The sequence below is a fragment of the Lathamus discolor genome, chromosome 9 (assembly GCF_037157495.1).
Source record: "Lathamus discolor isolate bLatDis1 chromosome 9, bLatDis1.hap1, whole genome shotgun sequence".
NCBI lineage: Eukaryota > Metazoa > Chordata > Aves > Psittaciformes > Psittacidae > Lathamus > Lathamus discolor.
In genome coordinates, this window is record NC_088892.1 from 22,507,172 (window position 1) to 22,523,700 (window position 16,529).

At 46.6% G+C, this 16,529-nt stretch overlaps 1 protein-coding gene across 7 annotated transcripts in view; it reads left to right on the top strand.

Annotated features, from left to right (window-relative positions):
- Window positions 1-16,529, top strand: part of KLHL13 (kelch like family member 13) — a 61,468-nt gene that overhangs the window by 21,111 nt on the left and 23,828 nt on the right. Inside the window, exon 1 of one of the 7 annotated variants that reach the window (XM_065689485.1) lies at window positions 2,095-2,185. The exons of 5 other annotated variants lie outside the window; for them this stretch is intronic. Coding sequence is in view for 1 of the 2 variants with exons in the window: in XM_065689480.1 (XP_065545552.1) it covers window positions 12,362-12,459 (98 nt within the window). In the remaining variant the exon portion in view is untranslated. Of the gene's footprint in view, window positions 1-2,094; window positions 2,186-12,361; window positions 12,460-16,529 lie in introns of those variants that run through there. One more of the 7 variants, XM_065689480.1, reaches the window with a different exon arrangement.

Consider the following 16,529-nt stretch of genomic DNA (forward strand, 5'->3'; position numbering starts at 1 on the left):
GAGTTCGGTGGGGAAGCCTGAAACTGCCAAAGCAGGGATTGACTTGGGAGCCAAGCTCCGTCAGGCACAGATGCTGGGGTACTTAGGCCATGAAGTAATCCTGGTTTAGCTCTGGAGCACAGAAGCACGATTGTGTTCGTGCAAATGCTCTGCAGAGGTTGAAGTTGCTGAATGGTTTTGAGATTATCGGTTTGGTGGCACTCAGACTGTCTAAAGGTGGTTCTGTCCCCCTGTGATGGCTCTAGAGGTTTATTCTACCCTCTGCTCATTGTCTTACTGAAGGTTGCTGTGGTTCTGCAGTGAAACACTTTGTGTTCTGATTTGGTGCACGTGTCCTGGACCATTATGGGACATGTTTTAGGATGATGAAGATGCTGAGGTGCTGGCACAGGGTGCCTAGAGAACCTATGGCTGCCCCATCCCTGGCAGTGCTCAAGGCCAGGTTGGACACAGGGTTTGGAACTGGATGAGCTTTAGGGTCCCTTCCAACCCAAACCAGGCTGGGATTCTGTGATGAGGACAAAGCACTTGATCTCTTGGAGCTTTACAGTCTGCGCATCAGGAATGATTCCATTGCCAGCTTCATCCTGCATATTAGAGTGTGTTTTTCCCAAGCCAGATGTTTGTGTCATGTTGATGGTGCTCTCTGTTGCACAGGCTAGAGCTGCTGTAGAATGGTTTACATAAAGCAAGAATTACTTGCCCTGAGTTTAAATCTGGGTTAGTGTTACAGAGATCAGTGTAGTGGGTCCTGTTCTGTTACACAGGCTCATTCCTCAGTGCATGTGGCTCACCTGAATTACAGAGCTGGTAAAGGGCATTGCAGGAGCTCTGGAGTGATCCTGCATGTACCTGCTGCTGAATGTTAACCAGCTCCTGGGTGCAGCATGAGGGCTGTTGGGTTTTTAGTAAGAAAACTTCCTGAAATGTTAGACTTTGGACAGTTTCACACAGCTTTCTGTTTTTCATGATGAGCTCCTGTGTTTGCTTCAAGGACCCAAAACGGAACAGCTTTGCACAGAGTACGTTGGGTTTTGTGATGTAGGGAGGAACTTTGTTGTAGTCTGTTCAAAGAGGAAACGCTGTGGGCAGTATTTCTCTGGTTCTATGGTGCCCTCTTTAACCCTTGCTCCTAAGCAGCCCTGGCTCAGCAGATGTTGCACAGGGTGTTTGCAGCTGGATGGGACAGGTCTGGGCCTCTGCTGTGGTGGTGCTGGCAGAGCGCTCAGTTCTTGTCATGTTCAGTTTTGGTGGCTTTTGATCAGAGAGAATCAACTTCTCGTGCAGGGATTGCAGGAGCAAAGTGCTGCTGTAACAACTGCTGCTCACAGTTGTGAACAGTTCATTGACAACTTGTGCTTGTAACTCTGACCTGGGCTCTGTCAGCTCCTGGCTCTTGCTGAGAGGCTCTGGGCACTGCCTTCTGCAGGGAGAGGGCTTTGTGTTAGGTAAAGTGAGATTAAACCCAAACCAACACATTGAAGGAATTGATGCACTTCCTCGTGAAGCAGATCTCTGTTACTCCATCCATGTGAACGACTCACTCTGTGACAAGTCTAGATCTTTTAGTCTTTGGAACTTAAAGATGCTCTGCTCTTACTTGGTGCTGTGAGAAGTAAGCTCAGTGTTGGGCTGGCAGAAACTCCCTTTAGGTGATGTTTAAATACTGACCTGAGGAGCAATACTGGTGTACAGAGGTAAACCAAAACGTAATCACAGAATCCCAGACTGGTTTGTGTTGGAAAAGACCTTAAAGCTCACAGAGTTCCAACCCCTGCACAGCTCCCTGGTGAGCAGTTGTTGGGAAGGTTGACCCTGGAATGTTCTCCCAGGCTGTCCTGGGTTCAGCAGTGGCAGTTATTTTTCTCCTTCTTAGTAGCTAGTGCAGGGCTATGTTTTCATTTTTTGGCCTGGGAACAGCGCTGATAACGCCGATGTTTTCGGTTGCTGCTCAAATGTTTGGTCTGACCAAGGACCTTCTGAGGCTCATGCTCTGCCAGGGAGGAGGGGAGGCCGGGAGGAAGCAGAGACAGGACACCTGACCCAACTGACCAAAGAGGTATCCATACCACAGCACGGCACGGCCGGGATGTAACGGGGAGTGACCCGGAAGGGCTAGTGGGCTGGAGGTGAGGACTGCAGAGTTGGAGGAGGTACCGGTTGGTGCTCGGCTGGGGGGAGCGGGGTGAGTTATTGGGCGGCTGTTGTATTCTTTCCTCTTGCTATTTCCTCTATCATTACTATTATTGGTGGCAGCAGCAGTGATTTGTGTTATACCTTAGTTACTGTTCTTACCTCAACCTGTGGGAGTTGCATTCTTTTCGATTCTCCTCTCCGTCCCTCCGGGAGCAGGGGGAGGGCAAGAAGGGGGGGGAGTGAGTGGACGAGCTTTTGTGGTTGGGTTTAAACCACGACACAGGGTCAGACAAAATAGGGTTGTCAACAAAAACAGGTACTCTGCATAAGATTTCAACCCTTTATCACCAAGCTCTCTAAAGCAGAGACAACACGGGGCCATGTTGTTGGCAGTGCAATGTCAGCTCATGCTGAGTCTCTTTCCCTTTCTGTTCTGTATCTGTCTCGTGTGTTGGCTGTAGCTGTTCCCTTGGTGTCAGGTGGTGGCTGCAGTGTCACAAGTGCCTGTTTCCCTGCTCACTTTGGGGTTTGCTTCAGTGCATCAAGTTCAAGAGACGCTTTATCCAAAGTGACTTTATGCTTATGGTAGTGTGCTTTAGAGTCCTACATCTAAACTACTGAGTATGTACAGCATTCTGCCTTTGAGAGGGTATGGGATTTGGTTTTCTGCACATAATTTATCTGTTGTGACCATGTATTTCCATTGGGCATATCCCTGTGGGTACAGACTGGCATGGTTCTGAAACCGATAATGCACAGAACACTCCAGAACTTCACTGCTATTGTTTCAAAAAGGAATCACTTGAATAGGCAGTTGAATCTGCCTTAGCCAGCAGCTGAGCATCTAAATAAGCACTCTGGAAGTACAAGTTTTCATCTTGCTGTCTCTAAATCCCTTACTCCCAGACAATGCTTGTGGTGCTAATGTTCATCTATAATCAGTGTCCTCGTGTCTAGTCAACTGGGGAAGAATCACATTGTTCTTTATTCATAAAGGGAAGGAGAAAACCCATAAAGCTTGTTGGTGGTGCCTCTGATCGAGTTTATTTCATTTTGCTGCTAAGGAAAGAAGCAGGCGAGTTGTGGGAAGGGAAGTGTACCTTTGTGGGTGCTAAATCGTTCGGTACTTCCTACAGTTGGAAACCGACGAACAGAAAACCCCAAACGACTGCAGGATGTGTGTATTTGTGCCTTACTTGAAGGGGAAGAAATCCCCACACCTGAACACCAAAAAACCTTGCGTTACAAAACCCAACCAAGCCACAACCCCGCTTGCGTGTTCCAGTTTTCCATGCTGGAGGTGTGTGCAGCTTGGGAACGTGTTTCTGATGGTTCCCTTGTTCTTGAGCAGCTGGGATGTGTTTGTCTGTCAGCTTTTAGTTCACCTGGATGCAAAATCAGGCCTATCTTAGGTAACTGTGCAGTGGTGGAGGCTGTGCTGGAAGAACAGGACACCCAGTTTGCTGGTTTAACTGTGTGGAGAGCTCAGTAGGTTTTGCATCTGGAGCTGATGTGGTTTATGGGCTGCACTTCGGGCTTGCTGTTGTGCTGTGAGAATGAGAGCTGCTGGGTTGTATCTGCACTGGAAGCGTCTCTGTCACAGAAACCCCTCAGCTGTAGCTGCTGCTGCTCTGCCTTGTGATGATGCTCTCTGTATATTTATGCCTGACCTTCCTATGGCATTTCTGAAACCTGAGCATCTTGCTAATCTCCTTGCGTCTTCCCAAGCTGTGTTATCACATCCCGCTCCATCACATTGGATTCCAGACGTGTTCAGTGTGTAAGTGCCCTGTTCCAAATTCCAGACTTCTGGTTTCATTCTGCTGCTCCAGCTCACCTGGTGGAGGTGAGTTGAATCAAAGCTGACAGCCAAGAAGGTGGAGGTGGATCAGGCAAGGATCTGAAAGCAGGCTTAATTTGATGTGAATCTGTTGACTTTTCATAAGGTCTCAGTTTGCTTCAGTTGTCCCGAAGAGCACAGAGGTCATGTATCAACAAGTCAGCAGGTTCTGTAGTACCCCGGCTGGACAAGGATAGCAGAGCTGAAGCTGCAGTTGCTTAGATGTGGATTGACATGACTTGGGTGAGTCAGAGCAATGTGGGAGTAAAGTGGCACATGAGAACCAAAGCAGATGAGCTGATGTCTCCTGGCTAGAGCAGCATCTTTGGCTGTTGCCTGGGCTCCTCTTTGCTCTCTTGTTCTGTCTCCACAGTAATTAGAGCTCCAATGCGACTGTGTTCAGTTCTGTTCTCACGTAATTAGAGCTGGGCCCATGAAGCACAGAGTATCCATCCGGCGTTTTGCTCCGGGGCTTTGCCAGGACGTCACAGGGCTGTCATTGTCAGCCGGAAATCCTTGTCATTGCTGCTCTTCCACAGTGACACAGACGGTGGTGGGTGAGGAGTAATTACGTGATGTGGCTGGAGCTGAAGGCAGCATAAGCCACCTCTCTGCTATGCATGGCTTAGGAGGAATGAGGAGTGCTGCTTAAGAACAGGAAAGGCCTTGTTCTCTGGGCAGTTAATGTACTTGCTTGTAAGACCATTTACAATGCAGAACTTGGGAGCAAAGGGAGGGAGAAAAAGGGTAAATGAACTGAATCATATTACTGGAATTTGCTGTTAAAAAGAATTTAGAGAACCCCAGCCTGGTTTGGGTTGGAAGGGACCTTAAAGCTCACCCAGCTCCAACCCCTGCCACGGGCAGGGACCCCTTCCACTGGAGCAGCTTGCTCCAAGCCCCTGTGTCCAACCTGGCCTTGAGCACTGCCAGGGATGGGGCAGCCACAGCTTCTCTGGGCACCCTGTGCCAGCGCCTCAGCACCCTCCCAGGGAAGAGCTTCTGCCTAAGAGCTCAGCTCAGTCTCCCCTTGGGCAGGTTCAAGCCATTCCCCCTTGAGTACATTCAACCCCTGAACACAATGCAGTGCTTGAAAGCATTCCCCCTTGAGTGCATGTTATGTGCATTCAACAGCAGAGAGCTGAGGCTCAATACTTTTAATTAGATTCCTGCCCTTTGCATTCTGTCTGCTTTCAGTAGATTACAGCTCTGAAGGAAAAGCTCAGTTACACTGTGCCTTGGGCACTGCTCGTGTTGCTGATAACAGATAATCAGAAATAGGCTCCTTGTCTGCTAATACTAGGTGTGGGTATTTTACATTGAGGTGTTTGATACGATGGCTGAGGATCCTGAACAACTTCCTACCTGTTTAATGAATGTAACTGTTTAGAACATGCCCAGTTGTCTTCAAAGAGATCTTTCTAACAAAGCAGCATTTTGGGCTGAAATTGATCATTGCTGCTGGTCCCCCCTATATCCCTGATAGCACATTTTAGGACCCAGCAAGTTTTGTCTTGTTCAAAGAAAGAATGTCCCCAGCGGCTGCTTTCTGCGTGCAGGAAGGTGCCTGGAGTCTGCTGGGGTCTGTGGTTCAGGGAAAGAGCTTTTCATAGGGTTTCCTAGGCCCCCCCACCATTAGTTTTGTCTCATTTCCACGTTTCTGGTACGTGCTATTCAAACCCTCAAAACTTCAGCTTTCAAGGATTTCAGTGTTATAAATGTACTGCATTAATCTGAGACTGCCTCTGAACCCCTGTACCCCAACACAGCTGTCTGTTCGAGGGTCGAAATGTAGAATCAGTGATCCGAGTAAGTGAAGAAATGCTTTGCTTAAGCTGCAAAAGTTTCTTTGGTGACAATTATAAATGGCTATAAATAAAGGAGCAGCTCAGGCATGACTGATGCCAATGCTTGACTTTAGTTTTTGTACATTTGGTTACTTTAACCCTTCATTATGTGGGATTATAGCACTGCGTTTTCCAGGCCACATTTGGTGCAATATGCAGCAAGACTTAGATCAGTGGCCACAGTCACGTTAGGCCTGGTCCGAGTTGCCACAATGACTTTTCTGAAGTATTATTTGGTGCTATATTTAGTTATATTAGTTATTTCTGGTGTCCAGGCAAATGCAGTGATGCTGCTGCGTGTCTGCTGGTGGTGGTTGTGCTGAAAGTCATGGTCTGTGATGTGTATGCAGCCTTCTGTGTATGATCATTGTGGGCAAAATGATAATCACCGCATCTCGGAAACCAAACTGCTGAACCTAAGAATGAATGAAAACCCTTAATGTACCAACACATGAGAGCAAAGCTTTTTAACAGAAGTACTGCTTTGTTTGGACGGGCAGACAATGATTATACAATGGCACATACACTGCAGGGAGCTGAAGGAATATGCAGAGGCTTGTGGGGAAGGTGTGATGGGCAAGTGGGGATGTACATAGATGTCCTAATGCTTCAGCTGTGCCTTATGTTGGTTCTGCTGCTTATGTACAAGTACCTGAGCAGGGAGTAGGCTTGTCTGATACCTACACCCCAAACTCACTAATTCCATTTTAGATGCATGTAATTAAACTTGTATAGTTCAAAGTGGAAAATTATAGCCAGAAATATCAACTTGGTGGGTGAAGGTTGGAGAGTCACCAAGTGTTTGTCTTGTGAGGAGCAGTGGAGCATCAGAGTTGGCACGTCTGGGGTCAGTTATCATCATAGGTCATTAATGTTGTTTCATATCTAATTCTGTGCCGCCTGTCTTCCTTCACTGATGATCTTTTTCTGCTTGAGAAATTGCTGGTGCAAGTTTGACATTTAGATACGGTTTTATATTGAAGCTTAAAAAAAGGTCACATTTTGCACCAGTGTCTATAGAAATTGAGTTTTCTGGTTGTGCTCTTCTTGTTTTCCCCATTTAAAATGGGAATTTGGGAAAACCAGTATTAGTCTTGTGCAGCAGTTCTGATGAATGCCAGAAGGTGGCATCACTGATTTTCCTAAGAGCGTTTTGATTGCGAGAACTACTCTGGATGCTGCTAAGCTGATTTTAAAGCTGTCGGTCAAATTTTGGTTGAAGGAAAGTTGGCTCACTTTAGGCCTTAACGTTTAAGGGAGCCACTTAAAGGTACACTCATTGTTATTGATCAAAATGTGTAAACTCTGGGTTTTGTCCTGGCTTTTACATCTGTAAAGCTTATGAAGTTGGAAGTAGTTTGAAGTGCAGGATGGAAGGAAGGAAGGGGTCCTTCCTGTGTGCAGTGGAATTGTTCCCTGAGCTGTTCCACATCATCCCAGTTTCCCATGAACATGTATTTTGCTTTACCAGTTTGCGGAATAAGACCAGTTCCTGTCTGATACGAGCTCTTCAGGTTAGCTGGTGCTATGCAAGTATAAATTATCAACATGGTAATATATAGCTTTATAGTTGTAACCGCTTATAGGTGTGCCAGTGTTAAGGGTTAGAAGCAGTCAATGGAAACGGTGTGCAAAACCCACCAATAAGCATTTAAATGCTGTTTTCAGAATAGGATCTGTTTCGTTCTAGCAATCTGGAAACTTGATCTTTGTGCAGTGTTGCCAAGTATTTGATGACAAGTTGATGTAATAAGGTTTTTAGATACCATCTCATGGGATGCTTTCCTTCTTAGAGAAGCCTGTCTGTGGGGCAGTCATCTCCATGATGGTGGAGATCAAAAAGTACTTAAATATACCTTAAAAGAAGGTTTGGTTCCATTTGTAGGGGTACTCATACGAGCCAGTGTATTGGGCATGACTGGTCTTAGTGGGGTGCTGGGGCAGGACTGCCCTGTGTGGGGTGAGGTGGTGGTGCCCTGTGCCAGACATAGCCAGGGTTGTTCTTACATCAAACCCTTATCTGGTTTGAATAGTTAAATGAATTGGTGTGGGGCAGACCCCAGGCTTGTGAAGCAAGGAGGCAAAGGGGGTTTTTGTCTTCCTTCAGCTCGCTCTGACAGGCCAAGACCTGAATTACAACTTGGATTTTTTACTGTTTCTGAGGACTTTGCCCTGGGACAAGCCCTTACCACTGTTGGTGTTGTATCCCGGGCCTGCTGGGATTCACTAGAGCAGCACAGGTGAGTGATGGGACTGGCTTGCAGAGCAGTCCGGTGCTATTTGCAGGATCCCTTTTGGTTCTTTGCTTCCTTCCCTGGTGGCTGTCCCTGAGCTGAGCCCCTCATCCCACCTCCACAGGTCCCCCTCAGAGCTTTGCCCAGTGTTATTCTTTCCTTAGTTCTGTATTTCCGAAGGATGGTGTTCCGGTGTGAAGTGATGCCTGTGTACAGCAGTGCGTGCAGCACCATAAAGATGTTGAAAACTCCCCTGAGTGTGCAGTAGTGCTGGTGGAAGGGCTCAGCAGTGGTGAGGTCTCGCAGGACCTGTGGAAGATGCTGCATGGGCACTTCTGAAAGCACTGAACTTCAGTTTTGTTGTGTGTCAGATGTCTGAACCTTTATGTAACAAAGGTTTATAATAAAGGGCTATGGAGCTGCTGCGGGGGCTGGAGCAGCTCTGCTCTGGAGCCAGGCTGAGAGAGCTGGGCTGGGGCAGCCTGGACAAGAGAAGGCTCCTGAAGGGGAGACCTTAGAGCAGCTCCAGTGCCTAAAGGGGCTGCAGGGAACCTGGAGAGGGGCTTGGGACAAGGGCCTGTAGGGACAGGCCAAGGGGAATGGCTTGAACCTGCCCGAGGGGAGACTGAGCTGAGCTCTTAGGCAGAAGCTCTTCCCTGGGAGGGTGCTGAGGCGCTGGCACAGGGTGCCCAGAGAAGCTGTGGCTGCCCCATCCCTGGCAGTGCTCAAGGCCAGGTTGGACACAGGGGCTTGGAGCAAGCTGCTCCAGTGGAAGGGGTCCCTGCCCCTGGCAGGGGTTGGAGCTGGGTGAGATTTAAGGTCCCTTCCAACACAAACCAGGCTGGGGTTCTGTGCTTTAGACCTTTCTGTTGTCTGTATTTCTAGGGGAAATGGGAGACGTAGCTCACACCGTCCCTGTAACTTTGTGTTTCTTCCAGTACAGCTTAAGGAAGCCTGAAGTTCTGGAAGTGCGGGAGACTTTTCAGGTCACGCTAGAAAGGGTTGCAAGACCTGAGCACATTTCCATGTGGCATCACCCTGTTTCCCCTTAGTGTTTCAGTTCCTCTGATCCTCAGTAGATGGATAAAAGCAGAGAGGTGAGCAGCTGGGTAGAGCTGAACAGCGAATCTTTTAACCACAGCAGGTCACTTCACTGAGCACTTAGTTTCCAGCTTTGTTTTTTACAAGTGTAAGACTGAAACCACCACGAGTTGAACTCGGTCTGGGGATGAATGGCAAAGGAATGTGATAGGAGGGCAGAAATGTCTGTTGGTTGGGGGCAGCGTGCTCCAGGAGATAGCTGTTTTTTCCCCTGTGTTTTGAAATGTGTAATTAAACTGTTGTTTTGGAGTCTGCATTAAAATAGCAGAAAAATATACTGCAATTTTCTGTTGTTTTAGGAATATTTATGTAAAGCGTCGAATGCATCTCACTAGTGTTTTCCCTGGGAATACACAACCCACTTGTGGCTGTCAGGGAAAGAATGGAATTTGATTTCTTGTTTTCCTCCCTGTGTATGAGATAGGTGACTCACTGCTCATGTGGTGCTTCTTCTGCAAGTGAAAAGCATTTCTAGAGTACCTGGCATTGCTGCTTCCTTCAGTTCTGCATCTCGTACAATGGCTCTGTTATCAAGCAGAATGTGTGGGACATGAGGAGGAGGTGAAGCTGGGCTGGGCTTGGGATTTGTGGATTTCAGCCGGTTGCTGTTGCTGTGTTTTCTGTAAAGGTTTTAGCTAGGTTGCTTGTGAGCTAAATGGAAAAATGAATGGGAACAGCAGCCCCCAAAGGAGGGCAGGTGTTTGAGGAGTGTTGTTGCCCTATGGGATGAATGATCCTGTATTCAAAAGGGAGAAGTAACTGATTTCTGGGTGTGCACTGATTGACTTCAGTACCAGTGAGTGCTTGGGAATGGCTCCGTGGCTTTAGCTGGTTTTCAGTTTACTGCTCAAGAGCCTGTTTTGGAAAAGTGGCCCATTGATTGCCCTAAGGCTCATTCTTTTACATGGGCAATGCTGCTGTCAATAAACGAACTGTGTCATCAGCTCCTTGGGGTCAGCAGAGCAGGAGGTGCAGACTGTAAGAGCAGTTCCCATTTGGTTGCACTGGATGCGAGGGAGGCAGTAACAGTGTTTGCTGTTTAGATTTAAAGACAGCTTCTGTACGATGGCAGATGCAACAGCAAGATTGAATGTATGAATTTAAAGCAGTGATGGTTTTCTTTGTGCTTGTAGTAGCTGCTGTCTGACATCTCTTTCAGATTTCACTTTGGGTTAAATTTGTTACATCCTGCACTTCCTTCAGTGCAGAGAAGGCAAGGTCTAACACTGGTGTTATATATATATATCTATATATGTATGTATATATATGTATGAGGCTGTTGCAGGTAATATTTGCAGGGTGTGCAGACAGGCATGGCTGTTTGCATATGAATGCAGGAATTTTACTGAAAGTAAGACTTCTTTGACCTAAACCCACGTACTTGCTCTCTTCAGGATGGTGTTTATAGCATGTAGGGTGGTGTTGATAGCGTATAAACTCTGTTGTCCTGCACAGCAAAGGTCTGCTCTGCTTTCCTGGAGCAGTTTGTGTGGAATTTGTTGCCTGCATTAATGCTGCTCATGTGTAATTTGGAACTTCAGAGGAGTGCGAGAGTGCTCCTGAGCTGTTTGTCAGAGTGCATCTGGGTTTGAATCAGTCCTCGGCTCCCACCACCCTGCATTACTGCAGCTCCTCGCCTGTGGTTATGGTAACAGCTTCCAGTGCCCAAAACTATTTTGGGCAAACGTTTGCAATAATAATGATCAGAAGCAGCAATTATTCCCTGGTGATTTCATCCCCAAAATAAACTGAACAGCGTAGGTTTCACCATTACAAAACCCGATCGGAGTGCTATTAAATGCCATTAAATGTTCCAGTTTATAGGAATTCTGCTGCTGGTTCTGTCCTTTATTGCGGAGCAGCGTGACAGGGTGTTGGCTTTTTTGTGACAGGATTGAGCTGTCCTGATGAACACAAGAATCACCGAGCTGTACTGAGGCTGTTCTGACATCTCAAGATTAAACACCCTTGTGTTGGGTTGTCTTCTGTGGCAATGCATTGAAAGTGGCTTGTTCCAGTTTTGCCCCTGTAAGGGAGTCAGCGCAGTTGAAGCTCTGCCGCCTTCTCCCTAAAAACCTGCTCTGCCTATGCACAATGTTCCCTCCCATGCTCCCTGCAGTCACCAGCCCCGGGAGGTCCCCAGGCAGAGCGTGGAGGTGTGGGGTGGTCCCTGATGGCCACCGGTGTGCCCATCTACTTCGTCAGTTCTCCAGGCGATGTCTGAGCTGCTGGGGGGGATGTTGAGCATGAGGCTGTTGATAGCATCCCTCCAAAGCCTGCGATAACAGCGTGCTCCTCTCTGCTTCTCTGCTGCAGGAGACAGTGGTATTTGTGTTCCCATAGCGTGTTGTAAAATGCATGAGATTTTGCTCATCCTCCTTGGAAGTGGGAATAGGAAAATGAGAGCATCCTGAAGCAGAAGCTGTTAGAAGAGCATGCAGAAACCTGCAGTGATTTGGGCTTTATTTTGTCTTCCTAGCTATGGATTAGAAGGACTGATTTTTGCAATGGGCTTTTTCCATAATGGCATTCTCGTATTGTTTGGTCAGAGCTTGCACAGGAGGAAAACAGGCTGCCGAATTTAGTCACTGATTTCTCTTAGCCGTGGCCTAAGGCTATGCTGAGATTTATATCCCATTTGTATTGTTGCAGCTCAAAAGAAGAATGTTCAGAGGATGACAAGTGTATTCTGAGTAGGTATGTTGTTTCGTTTTCATATGAAACCCATTTTTTCTTTTCCTGCTTCCATTGGTCAGAAAGGAGGTTAATAGGAAGAGAATAGAGTGCACTGCTGCAGTGTCCCTGTTCAGGTAGAACAACAGCATCCGACACAGCTCTGTGAAAATTAGCTGCTTTTCTGAACCAAAGCTGCATTGTGCTGGTGTGCTCAGTGCAGTCCGTCTGTCTGGGGGGGGGTTTAAGCATCTACTGCAGTCAGCGCTTCCCTGACGAGGTGGCACTATTGTGGAGTTGAAGGATAGAATCATCACATCGCTTTAGGGGACAGCAGGATTTAAAAGGAGATGGCTGGCAGCCTTGCTTTACAGCTCGGGAGCACCGGTTTAAGGGCACTGGCAGAAGCAGCTCCTTGTTCCTAGCAGCAGGCACTGCTGTGTCAGTGGTGTGTGTGTGGAATGGAAGTCCTAGTTGGTAGCCTGTTATGGAAACGCTGTTTGCTGTTATTGTAGTACCGTGGTGACAACATGCCATTGAAATGGAAAACGAGCTCTCCTGCTATCTGGAAATTCCCAGTTCCTGTGCTTAAAACATCCAGGTCATCGCCACTTTCTCCAGCATACATGTAAGTGAGAGAAATGAGGATAATAAGGTGGGATTGCTTTTGTGAGACTACCCTGTGGCAAAATACCCTGTTATGTGTTAAATGGCATTGGCACTCAGAATCTTACCTTGTTTTCTGTGTAGACCCCCCCCGTAGACTTTATCCTGGATGTTTCATGGTGGATGTTGTGTTAAGTCTTTCCCTCTTTGTTGAAACAGAGAGCAATTGTGCAGATTAAGCTATATTTGTATTAATATGAAATATGTTCATTTGAAAAGTTTGTGTTGCTGTTAATCTGTAGATCTTGAATTGATAAGGAAGGCTCTGAAGCAGGCTTTCATTCTAGTGTATGTGCTGACATTTCCTCCTCCTGACTATTGCACTTGGAAATGAAACATGAAATCACCTGCTGTATTGTACTGCACTTCTGTTCGTGTCAGATCTTGTATGGAAGAAATCACCTGCTTTCGTCGTCTTTTGGTCTGCAAAGTCTTAGCCTTAATACAGCTTGAATGTCTTGTGGCAAAGTTACAATAAAAGCTTAAACCACAAGTATCAGTCATCCAGATCTAAGTACTTCTGGTGCTGCAGTTTGTCCATGTAAAGTACCTTCACAGAAAAGAGCATTTTAATACACCCAGAAACAATGTGCCTTTGTCTTGCCAAACCTCGGTGGAGCTTTTGTTCACCTTTTGCTGCTGCCAGCTCTGGGTTAGCACATACAGGTGGCTTTTTTCCCCTCTGTGCTATCAAACTGAGCATAGGGTGTTGAATTGCTTCTGCCTTTCCTTAAGAAAGCAGCTCTTTCAAAATGAGGCAGAATTGCTCTAAAATGCACAAGTAGCTGTGTAGATGATTTCCCGATCTGGAAATGACTGTAAAGACTATTACTTTCCGATAATATTCCAGCCTAATACCTACTTAGTACTTTTAAGCTTGTATTGTCATCTTGCAGATAGGTTTTTGCTTCAGCTTCTGTAAGGACTTGGCTGTAAAAAGGGGGTTTTAGGGGTCCTCTGCATGTCGTGGTGTTTGGCTGCTGCTGTGCATCGCCTGGATAAGCAGTGGGGTCGGAACAGCCTGATGCGGCTGCGGGGTCCCTGTTGTCCTCGCTGGGAAGGGCTGGGCTTTGACAGCTAACCTGTTTGAGATGAGTCTTCATTTCAGCCTTTCACTGAATGCATCAGGGATGTTTAAGGCTGCCAGAAGATGAGCCATTTCCAGTAAATTGGTCCTTACCCTGAGTTTTTACAAAATATTGGTTAAATACAAAGGAAGCGTCGTGATGGGAGTTGTGAGGCTTTTAAACCTGTTTCAGGGAAGCAGTGTCTTCAGTGTTGTACATCACGCTTTTGGCTTTTAAACTATTTATCAGAAGGAGCCTGGTCTGCTCTGTCTGCTGCTGACACTGAGCGTTGCTTTTGTGTCGCTTTAAATTGCTCATGCAGCACTGTGTGTGCTCCAGCTTTTCTGATTGGGATCATGTAGCTGATTATCTCGGTGTGTTCAAAGTGTGGGGACAGGTTTAGTGATCGTGCTGAACTGTATGATGCTGTGCTTATCTGGAGCATCAGAAATATGTGATCAGCAGCCTGAAGAACCTTTTTATAATGAGTCCATGTATCCCAGTGCTTATGGAGACATTTCTTCCCTGGCCACAACCCAGACATTAGCAGGACTCTGAAAGCTAACATGAAAATCGTTCATCCACTTTATTATAAAGAATGAGGAACATTACAAAATGGCACCAATTTGATTAGGCATTATATATATGGACTAATAACCCACCCCATCTAATTGAGGTTGACCAGTAAAGCAGGTGATGGAATTCATTATCTTCATTGCAGGGATCACAGTGAATTTGCTACTGTTTTATGTGATCTGATGCTTTTCACATTCATATTCATGACTTTTCTTCCCGAAGTAGTACTCTGCGCACTGGCAAAAGGCTTATGTTTTAGGTGAAAGATTCAGGAATAAGTGGCGTGTGAAACAGGATGTGTATTGATGTGAAATAAATGACCATAAAACTCCCGAATTCACAGATGAACACCTCTGTACTTGGTACGTTGGGTCTAGGATATAGAAAGGTAGAACTGAGCTTTCGATCGCTTTAATAATTGACATCGTAACCTTGTAGAATAGATTTGTAGTATAATTTTAAGCATAACATGGGAAGGTCTTAAAGGGTTGGGGGTTTGGGAGGTACCTAAATTGAAATTCCAATTTTTCAGGTTTTTCTAGTAAAGTTCCACTGAACTTCCCAAGCTTCATCCTGCTTCTGATTTACAAGTGCCTTACCTGGAGGTTAAACTGCTTGTCAGGACACACAGGTTTGATTAGTGTTTGATTTGGTGCATGTAGCCAATACCTGAGCACTGCCTTAGTTTCCCTGTGTCGAAGGGCCGAGACTCTTGGCTCCAGGCACGTTTGGCTGCTGGGATGAAGCAGGTACAAAGTACCACTGGAGAGCAGGTAACTGTCCTCAGGCTGTGCAGCTGGGGGGGGGTTTGTGGTTCCTGAGGTGGGGAAGGTGTTCAAAGAGCTGGTCCTAAAGAGTTCTCTGCTGCAGGAAACCTGTGGCCGGGTAGGATGTGAAAGGAGGGACCTGGTGCAGCTGAGCTGATGACTTTGCAGTGAGGACGTGGTTCTGTTAGTGCTGGTGTTGCTGGGTCTGGTTTTGCTTTCCTGGCAGCAGGAAGGAGCAGCAGTGGATTGCTGCCTCTTGGCTGGTGGTTTTATTCACCTCCAGTTATTCGTTAGGAATAACTTTGGGATATCCTGGCTGCAGGAGGTAACTCTTCACATTAGATGGAGGGCGAAGGGTTCCTCTGATGGAGCAGATGTACCCTGGCTTCTGGGAGAACTGATCCAGAGCATCTTGAGCTTTCCCTCCAAGCTGATGGGAGATTGTGACATTGCATAGGGAAAATGAGATCATGTTAGGACTGAAGCACTGGCGTGTAACCAGCATGTGTAGGTGTAATGCAACCTGGCTCAGTGCACAAGTTGGGAATGTGCTGTATGTGCCTTTGTCAAGCTGCTTTCCAGTGGGTTTCATGACATGTGCGGCATTGGGGTTTAGAAGCTATATTTCTCTTGTCAAAATGAGTGTGAAAGCTGTTACAGCAAGTTTATGCTCTGCTGGTGAAATCGTATTTGTGGTTGTGTCAGCCATGTGGGGACAGACCTAGGTGATAGAATCATACAATCACAGAGTGCTTTGGGTTGGAAGGGACCTTAAAGCTCATCCAGTTCCAACCCCATGCCACAGGCAGGGACACCTTCCACTAGCGCAGGCTGCTCAAAGCCAGGACTAATAATACCGAGCTGCAGAAGTACTGTTCCTTGGCATCATAGCTGTGTATTGAGAGCCACGTGTTTAAAACAAAAACCCCAGTGCCTGGCATGAGCAGAGGCTGAGAACAGACACTGTGCTTGAGAGAAGGTGAGGAACGGATCAGCGTTTGGCTGTGTACACAGCTTGGAGGTATGAAGGAACACCTCCTTCCTAATTACTGTCTATGGCTCCCAGTTATTGTTTAGGCATCTCAGTTACTGTGCATTGGTCACATCATCTCACACTCTTCAGACCAAAGAGAATTCTTTGTAATTCACAGCAGCAATGTCATCGGTGTTGGTTTTCCAAAGCTGAGCACATCTTCTATTGACAAGGATGGAAGTGATGTTTGTGGGAGCTCTGGAGATTAAAGTGCAGTGATGGACATCTGCGAAGAGCTCAATAGTGCAAAAACACTGCTTGCAAAAATGCTATTTTCAAAGCTCCTCTGCATGCCTCCAGCATGCCTCAGTTAAAAAGAAGTAAAATCCTTAATGCAGAATAATCTGTCTGTAAAGTCAGTGCCATTTCTCCTTTAACATGGAATAGCGTGTGGATATTTTCAGTGGAAACTATCCTTTGCTTGTGTTGTCACAAATCACTAACATTAGGAGACAAATGCAATATTCCAGTCCCGCTGTCAAAGGGTTTGTAACACTGTCCTGAACCGTGTTTGTGAAATATATTTAATGGGAACTGCCTGGCAGTGATGGAAATCAGTTGCTGTGCAGAAAAGTAGAAGAAATTCCTA